Source organism: Cherax quadricarinatus, chromosome 6 (genome assembly GCF_038502225.1).
Source record: "Cherax quadricarinatus isolate ZL_2023a chromosome 6, ASM3850222v1, whole genome shotgun sequence".
NCBI lineage: Eukaryota > Metazoa > Arthropoda > Malacostraca > Decapoda > Parastacidae > Cherax > Cherax quadricarinatus.
In genome coordinates, this window is record NC_091297.1 from 64,071,330 (window position 1) to 64,087,452 (window position 16,123).

At 41.2% G+C, this 16,123-nt stretch overlaps 1 protein-coding gene across 8 annotated transcripts in view; it reads left to right on the forward strand.

Annotated features, from left to right (window-relative positions):
* 5PtaseI (inositol polyphosphate-5-phosphatase A) overlaps nt 1-16,123 on the forward strand; it is a 612,658-nt gene that overhangs the window by 263,528 nt on the left and 333,007 nt on the right. For 6 of the 8 annotated variants that reach the window (XM_070081715.1, XM_070081724.1, XM_070081708.1 and 3 more), the window contains one exon: nt 9,771-9,871. The exons of the other annotated variants lie outside the window; for them this stretch is intronic. In XM_070081715.1, coding sequence (XP_069937816.1) covers nt 9,771-9,871 — 101 coding nt within the window. The remainder of the gene's footprint in view (nt 1-9,770; nt 9,872-16,123) is intronic. 8 annotated transcript variants of the gene reach the window in all.

Below are 16,123 nucleotides of genomic sequence, written 5' to 3' on the forward strand. Positions count from 1 at the left end.
CATGGTATCTTTCAGTGTTTTACTTCCCATGTATACAACAATATCCAGTACAGTGGACCCTCGACCAGCGATGGCATCGATTAACGATAAATCTGACTAGCGATTGTATGCTTCCAAGCATACAATCAGAACATTTCATATTATCACAGCCTTTTTAGTGATTGCACCTGCAAAATAAGTCACCATGGGCCCCAAGAAAGCTTCTAGTGCCAACCCTACAGCAAAAAGGGTGAGAATTACTATGGATATGAAGAAAGAGATCATTGCTAAGTATGAAAGTGGAGTGCATGTCTCCGAGCTGGCCAGGCTGTACACAAAACCCCAATCAACCATCGCTACTATTGTGGCCAAGAAAACGACAATCAAGGAAGCTGTTCTTGCCAAAGGTGCAACTATGTTTTCGAAACTGAGATCGCAAGTGATAGAAGATATTGAGAGACTGTTATTGGTGTGGATAAACGAAAAACAGATAGCAGGAGATAGCATCTCTCAAGCGATCATATGTGAAAAGGCTAGGAAGTTGCATGACGATTTAATTAGAAAAATGCCAGCAACTAGTGGTGATGTGAGTGAATTTAAGGCCAGCAAAGGTTGGTTTGAGAGATTTAACCCTTTGACTGTTTCAGGCCCCTCTCTGAAACTGTCATTCTATGTCGCCAAATATTAAAAAAAAAAAATTATTTTTTTCTTATGAAAATGTTAAGATTATTTTTCTGAGTGTTTTAGTCCAAAAAAAAAAAATTTTTGCCATCGGTACTTACCGAGATATAGAGCCGTGAAGTTTGCAGAAAATGAGCCGCGTATGGCAACAGCGGCGACTGCCGCTCACCCGGTAAACTTTAGTTTAGTTGTAATTGAAGGTTTTTTGTTTTTTTCACTATTTTATTTTTTCACATAACTTATGTGGCCTATGAGACCAAAGTAAGGTGCAATGTATATATATACACTCGTTGTATAGAACACAATAAGCACACAAACATAATTATCAATATATTGTTTACAAAACTTGTTTACAAAAACAAACAATCATCCTCCTCCTCCTCCTTCTCCTCCTCCTCCTCCTTCTCCTCCTCCTCCTTCTCCTCCTCCTTCTCCTCCTCCTCCTCCTCCTTCTCCTCCTCCTCCTCCTCCTTCTCCTTCTCCTCCTTCTCCTCCTTCTCCTCCTCCTTCTCCTCCTCCTCCTCCTCCTCCTCCTCCTCCTCCTCCTTCTCCTTCTCCTCCTCCTTCTTCTCCTCCTCCTTCTCCTCCTCCTTCTTCTCCTTCTCCTCCTTCTCCTCCTCCTCCTCCTCCTCCTTCTCCTCCTCCTTCTCCTCCTCCTTCTCCTCCTCCTTCTTCTCCTCCTCCTCCTTCTCCTCCTCCTCCTTCTCCTCCTCCTCCTTCTCCTCCTCCTCCTTCTCCTTCTCCTTCTACTTCTCCTTCTCCTTCTCCTTCTTCTCCTCCTCCTCCTCCTCCTCCTTCTCCTCCTCCTTGTCTTGTGTGCGAGTGTGTGGCTTATAATTGTTTTGAGTCAGAAGTCGGCAGCTGTCAAAGTGACATATTGTCTCATTAGTCAGTCCCCCTACCGCCTGTCAAAACAATGGGGTCGGATGCTGCTTCCCCTCCTCCATTCTATCTAATTATCTTTCTCCCTCATTCTATATCTTTCAATCTGTCTCTCTTTCTATCTGTCTGTCTATCTCTGTCTCACAGGTACACATAAATACAAGTATACATAGTGTAAATTACCTAGGATAACCCAAGAAATCCAGACAAAGTGCTATACTCTGCTTGAAGATGTGAGTAAACGTGATGACACAGTCTTGTGGCTCTCTCTGAGACAGAGAGCTAGATGGACAGACAGGGAGCTTGACAGACAGACAAATAGACAGACAGAAATGTTTGTGTACCAGCAAAAACAAAGGGAGGGCGATGGTCATGTAATATTACCCTCCTCGTTTACGCTCATCAAAGTCAGCTCTTATCAGATGTTATCTCCCCTTATCTTGTCACTGTCATGGGGTGGACTTTTTTTTTTCTTGCTTCAAGGGAACAATATTATTACATCTTCTTCTTCCTCCTCTTCTCCTCCTCCTCCTCCTCCTCCTCCTCCTCCTCCTCCTCCTCCTCTTCCTTCCCTCCTCCTCCTCCTCCTCCTCCTCTTCCTCCCCTCCTCCCCCTCCTCTTCCTCCCCTCCTCCCCCTCCTCCTCCTCCATTGCTTTTGGTCTCAAACTCCTCCAAATCATGAAATTGATCTTCACTGACACTTCCATCTGTGTTAGAGCATCACTTGGGAAGAGAAGAGTCCCAGATTTGCTGGGGAATCACATATTTCTTACCGCTAGACATGCTGAAAAAGGACAACTGAAATGGCATTCCCACAATGCACCACTGGCTCCCCGATTTTTTTTATATGGTGCACACTGACCATGGAGACCCATTCTCTCACATGTGGGCCTACCAGCTTTCTCCTACTTGATTTGAAGCTGCTAGAATTTATGCGTATAAATACGTCAGAAACATTGGCTCGTAAGACGTATTTATACGTCGGAAACAGTCAAAGGGTTAAGAATCGTAGTGGCATACATAGTGTGATAAGGCATGGTGAGCTTCCAGTTTGGACCAAAAAGCAGCTGAAAAATATGTGCAGGAATTCAAGGAGTACATAGACAGTGAAGGACTGAAACCTGAACAAGTGTTTAATGGTGACACTGACAATGTTGTGAAACACTTTAGGAATGTCATAAAGGAACGGGAGGTACAGGCCTCTATGGGAAGATATGTTGTGCGACAGAGGTCCAGTGACTGTCAAGCTGGTCCTAGTGGCATTAAAAGAAGAAGGGAAGTAACCCCGAAAAAGGACTTGCCACCTCAAGTCCTAATGGAAGGGGATTCCCCTTCTGAACACTAAGACCATCAACACACTCCCCTCTTCCCATCCCATCAATCATCACCAGATCTTCAATAAAGGTAAGTGTCATGTAACTGTGGATGTCTTCTTCAGTTTGTGTGTATTAAAATTAATATTTCATGTGTTAAAATTTTTTTTTTTTCAATACTTTTGAGTGTCTTGCATGGATTAATTTGATTTCCATTATTTCTTATGGGGAAAATTAACTTGACTAACGATTATTCTGACTAACGATGAGCTCTCAGGAACGGATTAATAGCGTTAGTTGAGGGTCCAGTGTGACTTTGTCAATGGTCCAAGTCGGACCGAAACGTCGTCGTAAGCTTCTCTCTTTTATGTGCGGGTTATTTGTGTATCGTTCCAGTTACGGTATTGTGCCTTTTTGTTATTTATTTTGTCCACTGTATATCTCGTTTTACTGATTAAAATAATAAGGTATTACAAGTACTGGTAGGTGGGGTGATGGTGCTGGTAGGTGGGGGTGATGGTTCTAGGTGGGGTGATGATGCTGGTAGGTGGGGTGATGCTGGTAGGTTGGGTGATGCTACTTGTAGGTGGGGTGATGCTGGTAGGTGGGGTGATGCTACTGGTAGGTGGGGTGATGCTGGTAGGTTGGGTGATGGTACTGGTAGGTGGGGTGATGGTATTGGTAGGTGGGGTGATGGTACTGGTAGATGAGGTGATACTGGTAGGTGGGGGTGATGGTACTGGTAGGTGGGGTATTGATGCTTGTAGGTGGGGTGATGGTACTGGTAGGTGGGGTGATGGTACTGGTGGGTGCAGTGATGGTGCTGGTAGGTGGGGTGGTGGTGCTGGTGGGTAGGGTGATGGTGGGTGGGGTAATGGTTCTGGTGGGTAGGGTGATGGTGCTGGAAGGTGGGGTGATGGTGCTGGTAGGTGGGGTGATGGTGCTGGTGGGTGGGGTGATGGTACTGGTCTCAATAGTAACATACCAGTTACCAGTGTCAGTAGTGACTCACTACCAACCTTCTGTGTGAATCACTTGTTATTCACTGTTACAGCTGACCTTAGCATGTTTTGAACCCGCTCAACCCTAGGAACCATCTCGTGAGGCAGTCTAAAGATAGGGAGCAGAGACATAGGTCAGGCTGGGTGCTTCCCATATACAGTAGACCCTTGCCTAACGAACGCATCGCTTAATGTTAAATCCGCCTAATGAAGCGTTTGATTGTAAAAATTTTGCCCGGCCTAGCGATAAAAAACTCGCTCAACTTGATTCTTCCGGGACCTGTCCACGTGTGGCCTGAGCGCACCTCAGCTGCCCAGTGGGTGCCAATGTTTGCAAGCCAGCCAGTGCAGTTGCATCTACGCATACATTCGGTACATTTCACATTATCCCAGTGTTTTTAGTGCTTGTAACTGCAAAATAAGTCACCATGGGCCCCAAGAAAGCTTCTAGTGCCAACCCTGTGGTAAAAAGGGTGAGAATTAGTGTGGAAATGAAGAAAGAGATAACTGCAAAGTATGAAAGTGGAGTGTGTGTCTTGGAGCTGGCCAGGTTGTATACCAAACCCCAATCAACCATCGCTACTATCTTGGCCAACAAAACGGCAATCAAGGAAGCTGTTCTTGCAAAAGGTGCCACAACTGAGGAAATAAAGGAAATGTGTACAGTGTGGTCAAATGTGCAAACCATTGTGGAGGAAAATCACCCTGACACAGCTATTGCAAGCTGTGCTGGTGACTTTTACAATGACAATGTTGTGAACCACTTAAGGAAAATCTTAAAGGAATGCAAGGTACAGAGCTCTATGGACAGATTTTTGGTACAACAGAGGTCCAGTGACTCTCAAGTTGTTCCCAGTGGCATTAAAAGAAGGGAAGCAACCCCAGAAAAGGACTTGTTACCTCAAGTCCTAATGGAAGGGGATTCTTCTTCCAAACAATAACTTCCACCATCTCCCCTCCTCCCATCCCATCAATCATCACCAGATCTTCAATAAAGGTAAGTGTCATGTATTCTTTATTTAGTACAGTAGTAATTGTGCATGTCTTTTTCTTTTTGGGTGTATAAAAATGTATATTTCATGTGGTAAAATTTTTTTTTCATACTTTGGGGTGTCAGGAACAGATTAATTTGATTTCCATTATTTCTTATGGGGAAAATTAATTCAGCTAACGATAATTTCGGCTAACGATGAGCTCTTAGGAACGGATTAATATCGTTAGGCGAGGGTCCACTGTATTCCGTTTTAATTATACTCCATTATTGCCTATGTGAGTATCCTTTACCCAATCCATGTTTCGAACCCCACATGACACTGATAGGTGGGGTGATAGTTTGTCCCCTGATGATGGTCTCCTTGGGCTGGCACATGACGCACAGGAAGTACAAAACATTGGCATTCTTCATATCCCTTGACTTGAGGACAGGTGGGGCCACGGGTTTTGTGACTCCTGGCCTTCAGCCTGAGGGGCCTCTGCTTCAGCCACAGCCACTGCAGACTCCTCAACAACACCCTCAGGCAGAACAGAAACATCTCCTCACTTTATAATGATAAGTGACAACACACTCTGGTGATCACTGACACTCTATGACTATAACAGTGCTGCTCAGCAAGATGCTGCTGCTGCTGCTGCTGCTGCTGTGTTGACAAGTCAGGTTTACACGTAGTCAGCTAATAGTGTGCCTGACTGACTGTTGGAGAAACAGCCACAACAGAGAGGAACAAACATGTGCGCCATTGAAAAGGCATTGCTTTCTGACTGCCATCAACGTATGTTTTTTTTTTAGTGGACTCAAAGTTAGCGGAACTTTATTTAGCGAAAGCCAGTTGGTCTCCTTATGGTTTTTGAAGATAGAGGAAACTAATCCGCTAAACAAAAAGTTAGTTCTACTAATTAGCGGTTAGCGGATTAGCAGGATTGTGCCCACCACTGGATGGGGCGATGGTGGTGTTGGGTGGGGTAATGGTGCTGGTGAGTGGGGTGATGGTGCTGGTAGGTGGGGTGATGGTGCTGGTAGATGAGGTGCTGGTGCTGGTGGATGGGGTGATGGTGCTGGTAGGTGGGGGTTATGGTGCTGGTAGGAGGGGTGATGGTGCTGGTAGGTGGGCTGATTGTGCTGGTAGGTGGGATGGTGGTGCTGGTAGGTATGGTGATGGTAGGTGTGGTGATGGTGCTGGTAGCAGCTATTTATTACTATACTATACAGGTCAGCCATCACTAATGTGGCATCATTGGGACCTGTAGTGTGCTGGATTAGTGAGTTTACTGGATTACAGAGTGGTAAGATTAGAATACACTTAAATGACCTATCCATAGAGACTCGTTCTGCTATGTCTTCCTCATTTACATCACTGCTTTCTCCTCCACTGGCTTGCTGCTGTGGATTTATAACCATCTGCAAAATTTCTGAGTCAGTATAATAATGAAATTTGAAATTATGCTAATCGAAATTAGTGCCAGATTATTAATGGAACCGGATAACTGATTGCCGGTTTAGTGATGGCTGCCCTGTGTTACTATTACTATACTACAAGTTTTTCAAATCAGTCAGCCAGTCATCACACAAACTCGTATACAGTGGACCCTCGGGTAGGAGGGAGGAAGAGAGAGGGGTGAATGTGCCTTCTGCAGTGATTCTATGATATATACGATACTAAAGCAGCAGGTATTGATAAAGGCTATAGTGCCAGCTAGCGATAAAGTGTAGAATTAACATTGTAGCAACTAAGTTAAGTGAGTAAGCGATAGAAAAACGACACAAAAGTAACTCTCCAATGTTGTTGGATGTGTATCGGGCCAATGAACATACGCCGGCCTGCTATCTTCCACCGCCCTAAACCTCTGCCAGCATCTCCTCCATCAAACTAACTAGTTAAACTAACATCTCCTCCAAGGTAAGTGTAAATATAAAAGGACCCCAATGGAAATACATAAGTCACTCTGACTTTTTTAGGTTATCCTAGGTACTTTACACATATGCTGATATGTATGATAGTCTATGTATGTAACTGTATTTGTGTATTCCTGAATAAACATACTTATTTTGTAAATTAAAATGTAAATATTTCTGACCGTTTTTTTGGATTAAAACGCTGACTTTGAGGTGTATTTTCGTATAGTATTTATTGTTGCGTTCTCGTTTTCGTGGTCTCACGTGATAAAATGGAAAACATATTACAGAAATAGAGATGATTTTGATTAGTTTCACGATGAAAACGACCTTGAAATTGAGCTCAGAGTAGCAGAAATGTTTGATTTTTACCAATGTTCAGGAGTAAGCAAATCACACCACACATCCAATACACGTCAACTGGGGAGTGTAATATTCTTTCACTTGTGCACTGATATTATTTATACCATTTTTACAATAATAAAGTAGTCTGCATAACAGTAAATTTTGTACTTTTTGTATGAATAAAAAGTCAAAATAGAAAGCAAGAGTAATATAAGAGGGGCCTAGAGATGTGACTAATGAACAGAGGATATGTTATTTTAGTGCCAAGAATGTCTACATTGTTTATTCTGGACCCTATTTTGAAATTGGCATCTTTTTTAATTTGTGTAAAATTGGCCAAATTGCCAATTTCTGATCGCTTTATTGGGTAGTTCAAATCGGTAAATGGACGGTTTCTTGTACTCAACTGATAGAAAAAATGGAGTTCTAAAGAAATAGCTATGAGTTTGGTCAACTGGAATAATGGAATTGGCCAAAAGCAGGGCTCAAAGTCGGCGAAATTGCCTATGCGTATATGTCGCTGAGACCGCTAACTTCGTGGGAGTGTAATTCCATGAGTTTTTGACCAAATTTCTTAATTTTGGTGTCATTACCACTGGGAAAAGATTCTTTATCATTTCATAAGAAAAAATAAATTTTTTTTTTCAAAAATTTTGTGACATAGAATGACAGTTTCAGAAAGGGGCCTGCGACAGTCAAAGGGTTAAATTGACTTGCAGGCAGGGGCCCTTTAGTGTGTTCTGACGTATATATACGTCAAACACAGTGGCTCGTAAGATGTATATATACGACCGAAACAGTCAAAGGGTTAAAAAGCAGTGGAGTGTGCTGTCTTGTGTAGAAGTTTGACGTATATATACGTCAAACACCGTGGCTCGTAAGATGTATATATATGACCGAAACAGTCAAAGGGTTAAAAAGCAGTGGAGTGTGCTGTCTTGTGTAGAAGTTTCATAATCAGTTGCACTGCAGCTTGTATATATTCTGGCCCTCTTTCCTTCTTGCTTCAGTGTAACTTGTCATTTGTCCAAGTTGGACTGAAATGTTGCCATTACTGTCCCTCTCCTAGGTGTGATTTTTTTGTGTGTGCATTCAAAAGTATAAATAATAGCTAACCCATGATTTTCTTTTTTAGCTTATCTACTAACTTAGGCATCACTATGTCTCAGTGTTGGCCAAATATTCAAAATTCCATATGAAGTGATGATCAGAATTCAACATTCAAACTGGGCTTATATTGTACACTCTTATCCTGAGAAGTTGATTAGTCATGGTGTAGTTTCTTTGGAGATTTCAGAATCTCACTCCGAACTTTTTTTTTTTTTTTCAAATGGGTTCCATTTCAACTGGTTGTTGGAGAGTCTCATCAGCTTCATCTAGAATGTCATGTAATATAATATCGAACTGTATACTTAATATCTGACATTTCTTCCTTGTCATTTTAATTTTATATTTTTTCATGCTGAAAAGATAAAAAAAAATCCATGCTTATTCTGCATTCAACAGTGTGGTGTATATATACTGTGTAGGTTGCACAGGTATATTATCTTGAAAGAATCAATGCTGAGGTTTCTTAAACCTCTCATGTTACCTTGTACTACTGGCCTCCTTTATTCTCCTTCCATTCTCATCACTTTGCATTTACATACGTATTTGGTTTGATTTCCAGCAGATACGTGCTGTTGGAGTGTGAGCAAAGTAACATTTATGAAGGGATTCAGGGAAACCGGCAGGCCGGACTTGAGTCCTGGAGATGGGAAGTACAGTGCCTGCACTCTGAAGGAGGGGTGTTAATGTTGCAGTTTAAAAACTGTAGTGTAAAGCACCCTTCTGGCAAGACAGTGATGGAGTGAATGATGGTGAAAGTTTTTCTTTTTCGGGCCACCCTGCCTTGGTGGGAATCGGCCAGTGTGATAATAAAATAAATAAAAAATAGTTACTGGACCATTAATTTAGCTTAGTCACATCTTGCAGTATTTTTACAATCATCTTGTGTTTCTGCACTTCATTATTTTTGTCTTATCTTCAGGCATTAACATGTAGAAATTAGTTTATGTAGGTGCAATATAGTACAGTACTGCACTTGTTAACAAATATCAGGAGCAATATTTATGAATTCCAAGATGCATCCTTATGAACTTCTTTGGTAAATCTCCCTAGTCTATGTGGGAATAGTTCTGTGTGGGATTAGCAGTTTGGGAACACTGTAATCATTTGTATATTGGAGTAGTTAGTGAAGTAGAGCTATGCTCATGGTGTTCTATCTTTAATTAATATGCTGTTAATATTATTGTTTTGAAAAGGTGACTAAGTTCCTAGGTTTAATAAAAATTGAATAATAGATTTAGCATTCAGTATTTGTAGTAAAGGATCTTGCAACTTTTTTATCATATACAGTGCATTTTTCCAGTACATTTAATGGACATTTCAAAGAATCTTTTATATTTAATTAATTTTTTCATGTTTTCAGTTGGTTTCACATAAAAATAAACTTTTTTGAAATGGTAGGTAGCATTGTACAGTACAGTAGTAGTATTATGTTGTAGCTAATATTTTTGCTGGTGGGGTCATACATCTATATCCTTTTGTCTATTGAAGCACCCCTTTGTAGAAATGTATGGAGAGTTGTATTTACTAATTTTATTTTGTTATATTTTGTTGCGTTATTTGTGCTGCAGACTGTAGAGGAGCACGAGCCACACTTCATTGCGCTCCACTGCCAGGAGGTCGGAGGCAAGAACTACGAGGAGAGTATGCAGCATGTGGAGCACTTTGTCAGGTGGGGGGCTCACACTGCCTGGGGCTCTGATCTGTGTTCCCTCATGCTTTATTATTTGTTTAGCCTTGTATCATCTTTTGTATGTGTATGTGTGGTGTGGGGCATGTTAGTATGATTATCTGTTTCTAGCTACAGTGGCACTCCCTCTTGCTACCTCCTATATCCCATTTTGTTTTTCAACTATTTTTCTGGAAAAAAAAAAATTAGTGTCCTTTTGGAGTCACTGTTTCTTCAGTTTACAACTTTGGCCTTTTATTTGCCCTGTTGTGCCATTGAAGGGTTCTTAATCTAAGGAATTGAACCTGTGCTCCCCTTCCTTGGATCAAACCTCAATGCCTTCCATTCCCCTAGGCACTGTATGACCCCTACTGCTTTAATGATCCTCCTGAATGTAATAATTTTATATTTAGCAAAATTGGATACATCAGCACTGTACTGCTATCATATTCTATATGATAGTTTTGTTCCCACTACGTAACTGTTTACCTGTTATATTCCATCATGCAAGAAGAGCCTCATACAAAGTCTTGTGTCTATTAATCTGACCTGGGAGACTGCAGTAGGGCAACAAGGATATTGTCAGGTATTAACCCTTTCAGGGTCCAAAGGCAAAATCTGAAGGGGGTGCCCCAGTGTCCAAGAAATTTTGAAAAAAAAAAAAAAATTCTTACAGAATTAAATATTTTTGTGAAGGTAATAAAACAAAAAAAAAATTCTGATCAGTACTTACTGAGATATAGAGGCGGGAAGTGGACCCACAATGACCGGGTGGCAGCAACATCAACGACTTCTGCAGAATCGCCTTTCTTTATTTTATGTTTTTTATTCTTTCTTCTTTTCTAATTTTTTTCTTTTTCTAGTAACATTTGTGGCATGTGAGACCAATATTTTGTATAATGTATATATTTACACTCACTGTATTGAACACAATAACCACACTAAACTTATTATTATAATATTGTTTACCACTATTGTTTGCTACAATAAACATGCACAAATGTTGTATAATACTTATGTTCTATTATATATTTACATATGTACAGTCACTGGACATGTTTCTAGAACTGCTACAGCCTGTGGAAGGCTTTGAAACAAGGTAACATGCACAGAGGCACCTTACATTCTTCACAAATAAACTGAGTGTCTTTGCATCTTTCTTGCCATAGTTTTGTTTGTGCACAGACAACACATCTCTTCTGAGCAAGTTTTATCTTAGTTGCAGGAAGCTGTATTATGAAATGATCACCTTCCCTCCTCAAACACTTGAGTATATCCTGAGGAGTTCGAGGATGGTTTTGTATAGCAGGTGTTGTTACCTGGTACTTCATTATGAGTTGTCTGAGAGCAGACAAACAAAATTCACCATACGGTGGTCTGTTGCCAGTCTTCATTTGGTACATATCATATGCATTGAGCATAGAAATATACATGAGATGGAAGAAAAGTTTCATGTGCCACTTGTAACTCTTACGAACACAATCAACAAAGCCAATCTTCATGTCTCACTTGTCAACCAAACGCATGTTTTGTGTATAATCAATCACTGTCACTAGTTTTCGAATACGTTCATTAGTCACTCTATCAACTTTGCCACTGTCTTGCATTTTATTAGGGAGAATGGTTGTCAACAATGTGACATCTCGTTTGTCATGCCACAGTAATGCCATGATGTCATTGGCAGTAAACACCTGCACCTCACCAGCACGAGTGCCTGCGTTGAACCTGGACATGTGTTTATGATTAGAATGCACTATGCCACACACATCTGTCTTGTTCACTCACAAGAAATCTCTGAGTAAATGGCTTGTGTACCAGTCATCAGTATATAATGTATGCCCCTTACCAAGATAAGGTGCCATCATGCTTCTCACTATGTCACCTGAGATACTCAATAACAGCCTGGGATCTTTCAATGTTTTACTTCCTATGTATACAATAATATCCAATACCAGGCCACTGTCACAGTCACAGAGTACAAACAGTTTTATACCAAAGCATTTCGCCTTGCTTGGTATATACTGTTTGAACGACAGTCTGCCTTTGAACAAAATCAAAGACTCGTCAATTACAAGATTCTTGAATGGATAAAAGTACATGCTGAACTTTTGTTTCAGATACATAAAAACATTTCTAATCTTGTATAACCTGTCACTTCTGTCAAGCCTGGTTTTGTCAGAGAAGTGCAACATACGTAACAGCAAGATAAACCTGTTCACTGGGATGATTTCACTGAAGGCTGGGGTAGAATTTGACGGATCTGTGGACCAGTATGATTTTATATTATGCTTATAGACATGAGGCATAAGCATTATTGTTGCAAAAAGCAAATACATTTCAGCCACAGTTGTCTCTTTCTGCCGGTGTAGTCTTGACTGTGGTGATATGATCATATTTACCATGGTGTACTCAAAATACTTGTTACTTTCCCTGACAATAGTTTCCATCAAGGGCTGGTCAAAGAATATTTCAAAGAATTCCAGTTCATTTGCAGTGTTTCCAAGGGAAGAAGCTGGTAGGATTCCACTTTGAGAGTCATCAAACTGGTGGGGATTGGGAACAAAATTGGGATTTTGCTGCCAAACCCAGATGCAGTTTGCTGGTGGATACTGGACATCATAAGCTGGTTGTGGTTATAGTTGTAGTTGTGGTGGGGTGGTGGCTGATGCTCCGCTTTGTCCTTGAGCTGAGGAGTCAGTGGCATGGTTCCCAGCCTGGGCTGGCGAGTCGTGCATGGCCATGGCACTACCACTACCACTATCACCACCAATACCACCATGTACTGATGCCTGTGGTCTATCCATTCCAAGTGTAGCCACATCATCCTCACTTTCACTGTCTATTCCTGGTGTAGGGTGATGGGATGTACTCTGTCCCTTGGGCACTGCATAGGAAACACTCCTCGAGTGCATGCAGCGGCTTATATACCGACACTTCATTCACTGACTAGAATGATCAATAAGAGCAATAAAATCACAGTCCACGTCTTATCATCATCACGTCAGCATCTCATCATCAGCACGTCAAGTATTAAAAACCATTTGTCTCCATTCACTCCTGTCAAACATGCTCATGCATGCCTGCTGGAAGTCCAAGCCCCTCGCACACAAAACCTCCTTTACTCCCTCCCTCCCAACCTTTCCTAGGCCGACCCCTACCCCGCCTTCCTTCCACTACAGACTGATATACTCTTGAAGTCATTCTGTTTCGCTCCATTCTCTCTACATGTCCAAACCACCTCAACAACCCTTCCTCAGCCCTCTGGACAACAGTTTTGGTAATTCTGCACCTCCTCCTAACTTCCAAACTACGAATTCTCTGCATTATATTCACACCACACATTGCCCTCAGACATGACATCTCCACTGCCTCCAGCCTTCTCCTCGCTGCAACATTGATCACCCATGCTTCACACCCATATAAGAGCATTGGTAAAACTATACTCTCATACATTCCCCTCTTTACGTCCTAGGACAAAGTTCTTTGTCTCCACAGACTCCTAAGTGCACCGCTCACCCTTTTCCCCTCATCAATTCACCTCATCTTTCATAGACCCATCCGCTGACACGTCCGCTCCCAAATATCTGAATACATTCACCTCCTCCATACTCTCTCCCTCCAATCTAATATCCAATCTTTCATCACCTAATCTTTTTGTTATCCTCATAACCTTACTCTTTCCTGTATTCACTTTTAATTTTCTTCTTTTGCATACCCTACCAAATTCATCCACCAACCTCTGCAACTTCTCTTCAGAATCTCCCAAGAGCACACTGTCATCAGCAAAGAGCAACTGTGACAACTCCCACTTTATGTGTGATTCTTTATCTTTTAACTCCACGCCTCTTGCCAAGACCCTCGCATTTACTTCTCTTACAACCCCGTCTATAAATATATTAAACAACCCCGGTGACATCACTCATCCTTGTCTAAGGCCTACTTTTACTGGGAAATAATCTCTCTCTTTCCTACATACTCTAACTTGAGCCTCACTATCCTCGTAAAAACTCTTCACTGCTTTCAGTAACCTACCTCCTACACCATACACCTGCAACATCTGCCACATTGTCCCCCTATCCACCCTGTCATATGCCTTTTCCATATCCATAAATGCCACAAAAACCTCTTTAGCCTTATCTAAACACTGTTCACTTATATGTTTCACTGTAAACACCTTGTCCACACACCCCCTACCTTTCCTAAAGCCTCCTTGTTCATCTGCTATCCTATTCTCCGTCTTACTCTTAATTCTTTCAATAATAACTCTACCATACACTTTACCAGGTATACTCAACAGACTTCTTCCCCTATAATTTTTGCACTCTCTTTTGTCCCCTTTGTCTTTATACAAAGGAACTATGCATGCTCTCTGCCAATCCCTAGGTACCTTACCCTCTTCCAAACATTTGTTAAATAATTGCACAAACCACTCCAAAACTATATCCCTACCTGCTTTTAACATTTCTTCCTTTATCCCATCAATCTCGGCTGCCTCACCCCCTTTCATTTTACCTACTGCCTCACGAACTTCCCCCACACTCACAACTGGCTCTTCCTCACTCGTACAAGATGTTATTCCTCCTTGCCTTATACACGAAATCACAGCTTCCCTATCTTCATCAACATTTAACAATTCCTCAAAATATTCCCTCCATCTTCCCAATACCTCTAACTCTCCATTTAATAACTCTCCTCTCCTATTTTTAACTGACAAATCCATTTGTTCTCTAGGCTTCCTTAACTTGTTAATCTCACTCCAAATCTTTTTCTTATTTTCAACAAAATTTGTTGATAACATCTCACCCACTCTCTCATTTGCTCTCTTTTTACATTGCTTCACCACTCTCTTAACCTCTCTCTTTTTCTCCATATACTCTTCCCTCCTTGCATCACTTCTACTTTGTAAAAACTTCTCATATGCTAACCTTTTCTCCCTTACTACTCTCTTTACAGCATCATTCCACCAATTGCTCCTCTTCCCTCCTGCACCCACTTTCCTGTAACCACAAACTTCTGCTGAACACTCTAACACTACATTTTTAAACCTACCCCATACCTCTTCGACCCCATTGCCTATGCTCTCATTAGCCCATCTATCCTCCAATAGCTGTTTATATCTTACCCTAACTGCCTCCTCTTTTAGTTTATTAACCTTCACCTCTCTCTTCTCTGATGCTTCTATTTTCCTTGTATCCCATCTACCTTTTACTCTCAGTGTAGCTACAACTAAAAAGTGATCTGATATATCTGTGGCCCCTCTATAAACATGTACATCCTGAAGTCTACTCAACAGTCTTTTATCTACCAATACATAATCCAACAAACTACTGTCATTTTGCCTTACATCATATCTTGTATACTTATTTATCCTCTTTTTCTTAAAATATGTATTACCTATAACTAAACCCCTTTCTGTACACAGTTCAATCAAAGGGCTCCCATTATCATTTACACCTGGCACCCCAAACTTACCTACCACACCCTCTCTAAAAGTTTCTCCTACTTTAGCATTCAGGTCCCCTACCACAATTACTCTCTCACTTGGTTCAAAGGTTCCTATACATTCACTTAACATCTCCCAAAATCTCTCTCTCTCCTCTACATTCCTCTCTTCTCCAGGTGCATACACGCTTATTATGACCCACTTTTCACATCCAACCTTTACTTTAATCCACATAATTCTTGAATTTACACATTCATATTCTCTTTTCTCCTTCCATAACTTATCCTTCAACATTACTGCTACCCATTCCTTAGCTCTAACTCTCTCAGAGACTCCAGATTTAATCCCATTCCCCCCCCCTCGAAACTCCCCTACCCCCTTCAGCTTTGTTTCGCTTAGGGCCAGGACATCCAACTTCCTTTCATTCATAACATCAGCAATCATCTGTTTCTTGTCATCCGCACTACATCCACGCACATTCAAGCATCCCAGTTTTATAAAGTTTTTCTTCTTCTCTTTTTTAGTAAATGTCTACAGGAGAAGGGGTTACTACCCCATCGCTCCCGGCATTTTAGTCGCCTCATACGAAACGCATGGCTTACGGAGGAAAGATTCTTTTCCACTTCCCCATGGACAGTGTAGAAGAAATAAAGAAGAACAAGAGCTATTTAGAAAAAGGAGAAAAACCTAGATGTATGTATATACATGTATATATACGTGTGCATGTCTGTGAAGTGTGACCAAAGTGTAAGTAGGAGTAGCAAGATATCCCTGTTATCTAGCGTGTTTATGAGACAGAAAAAAAAACACAG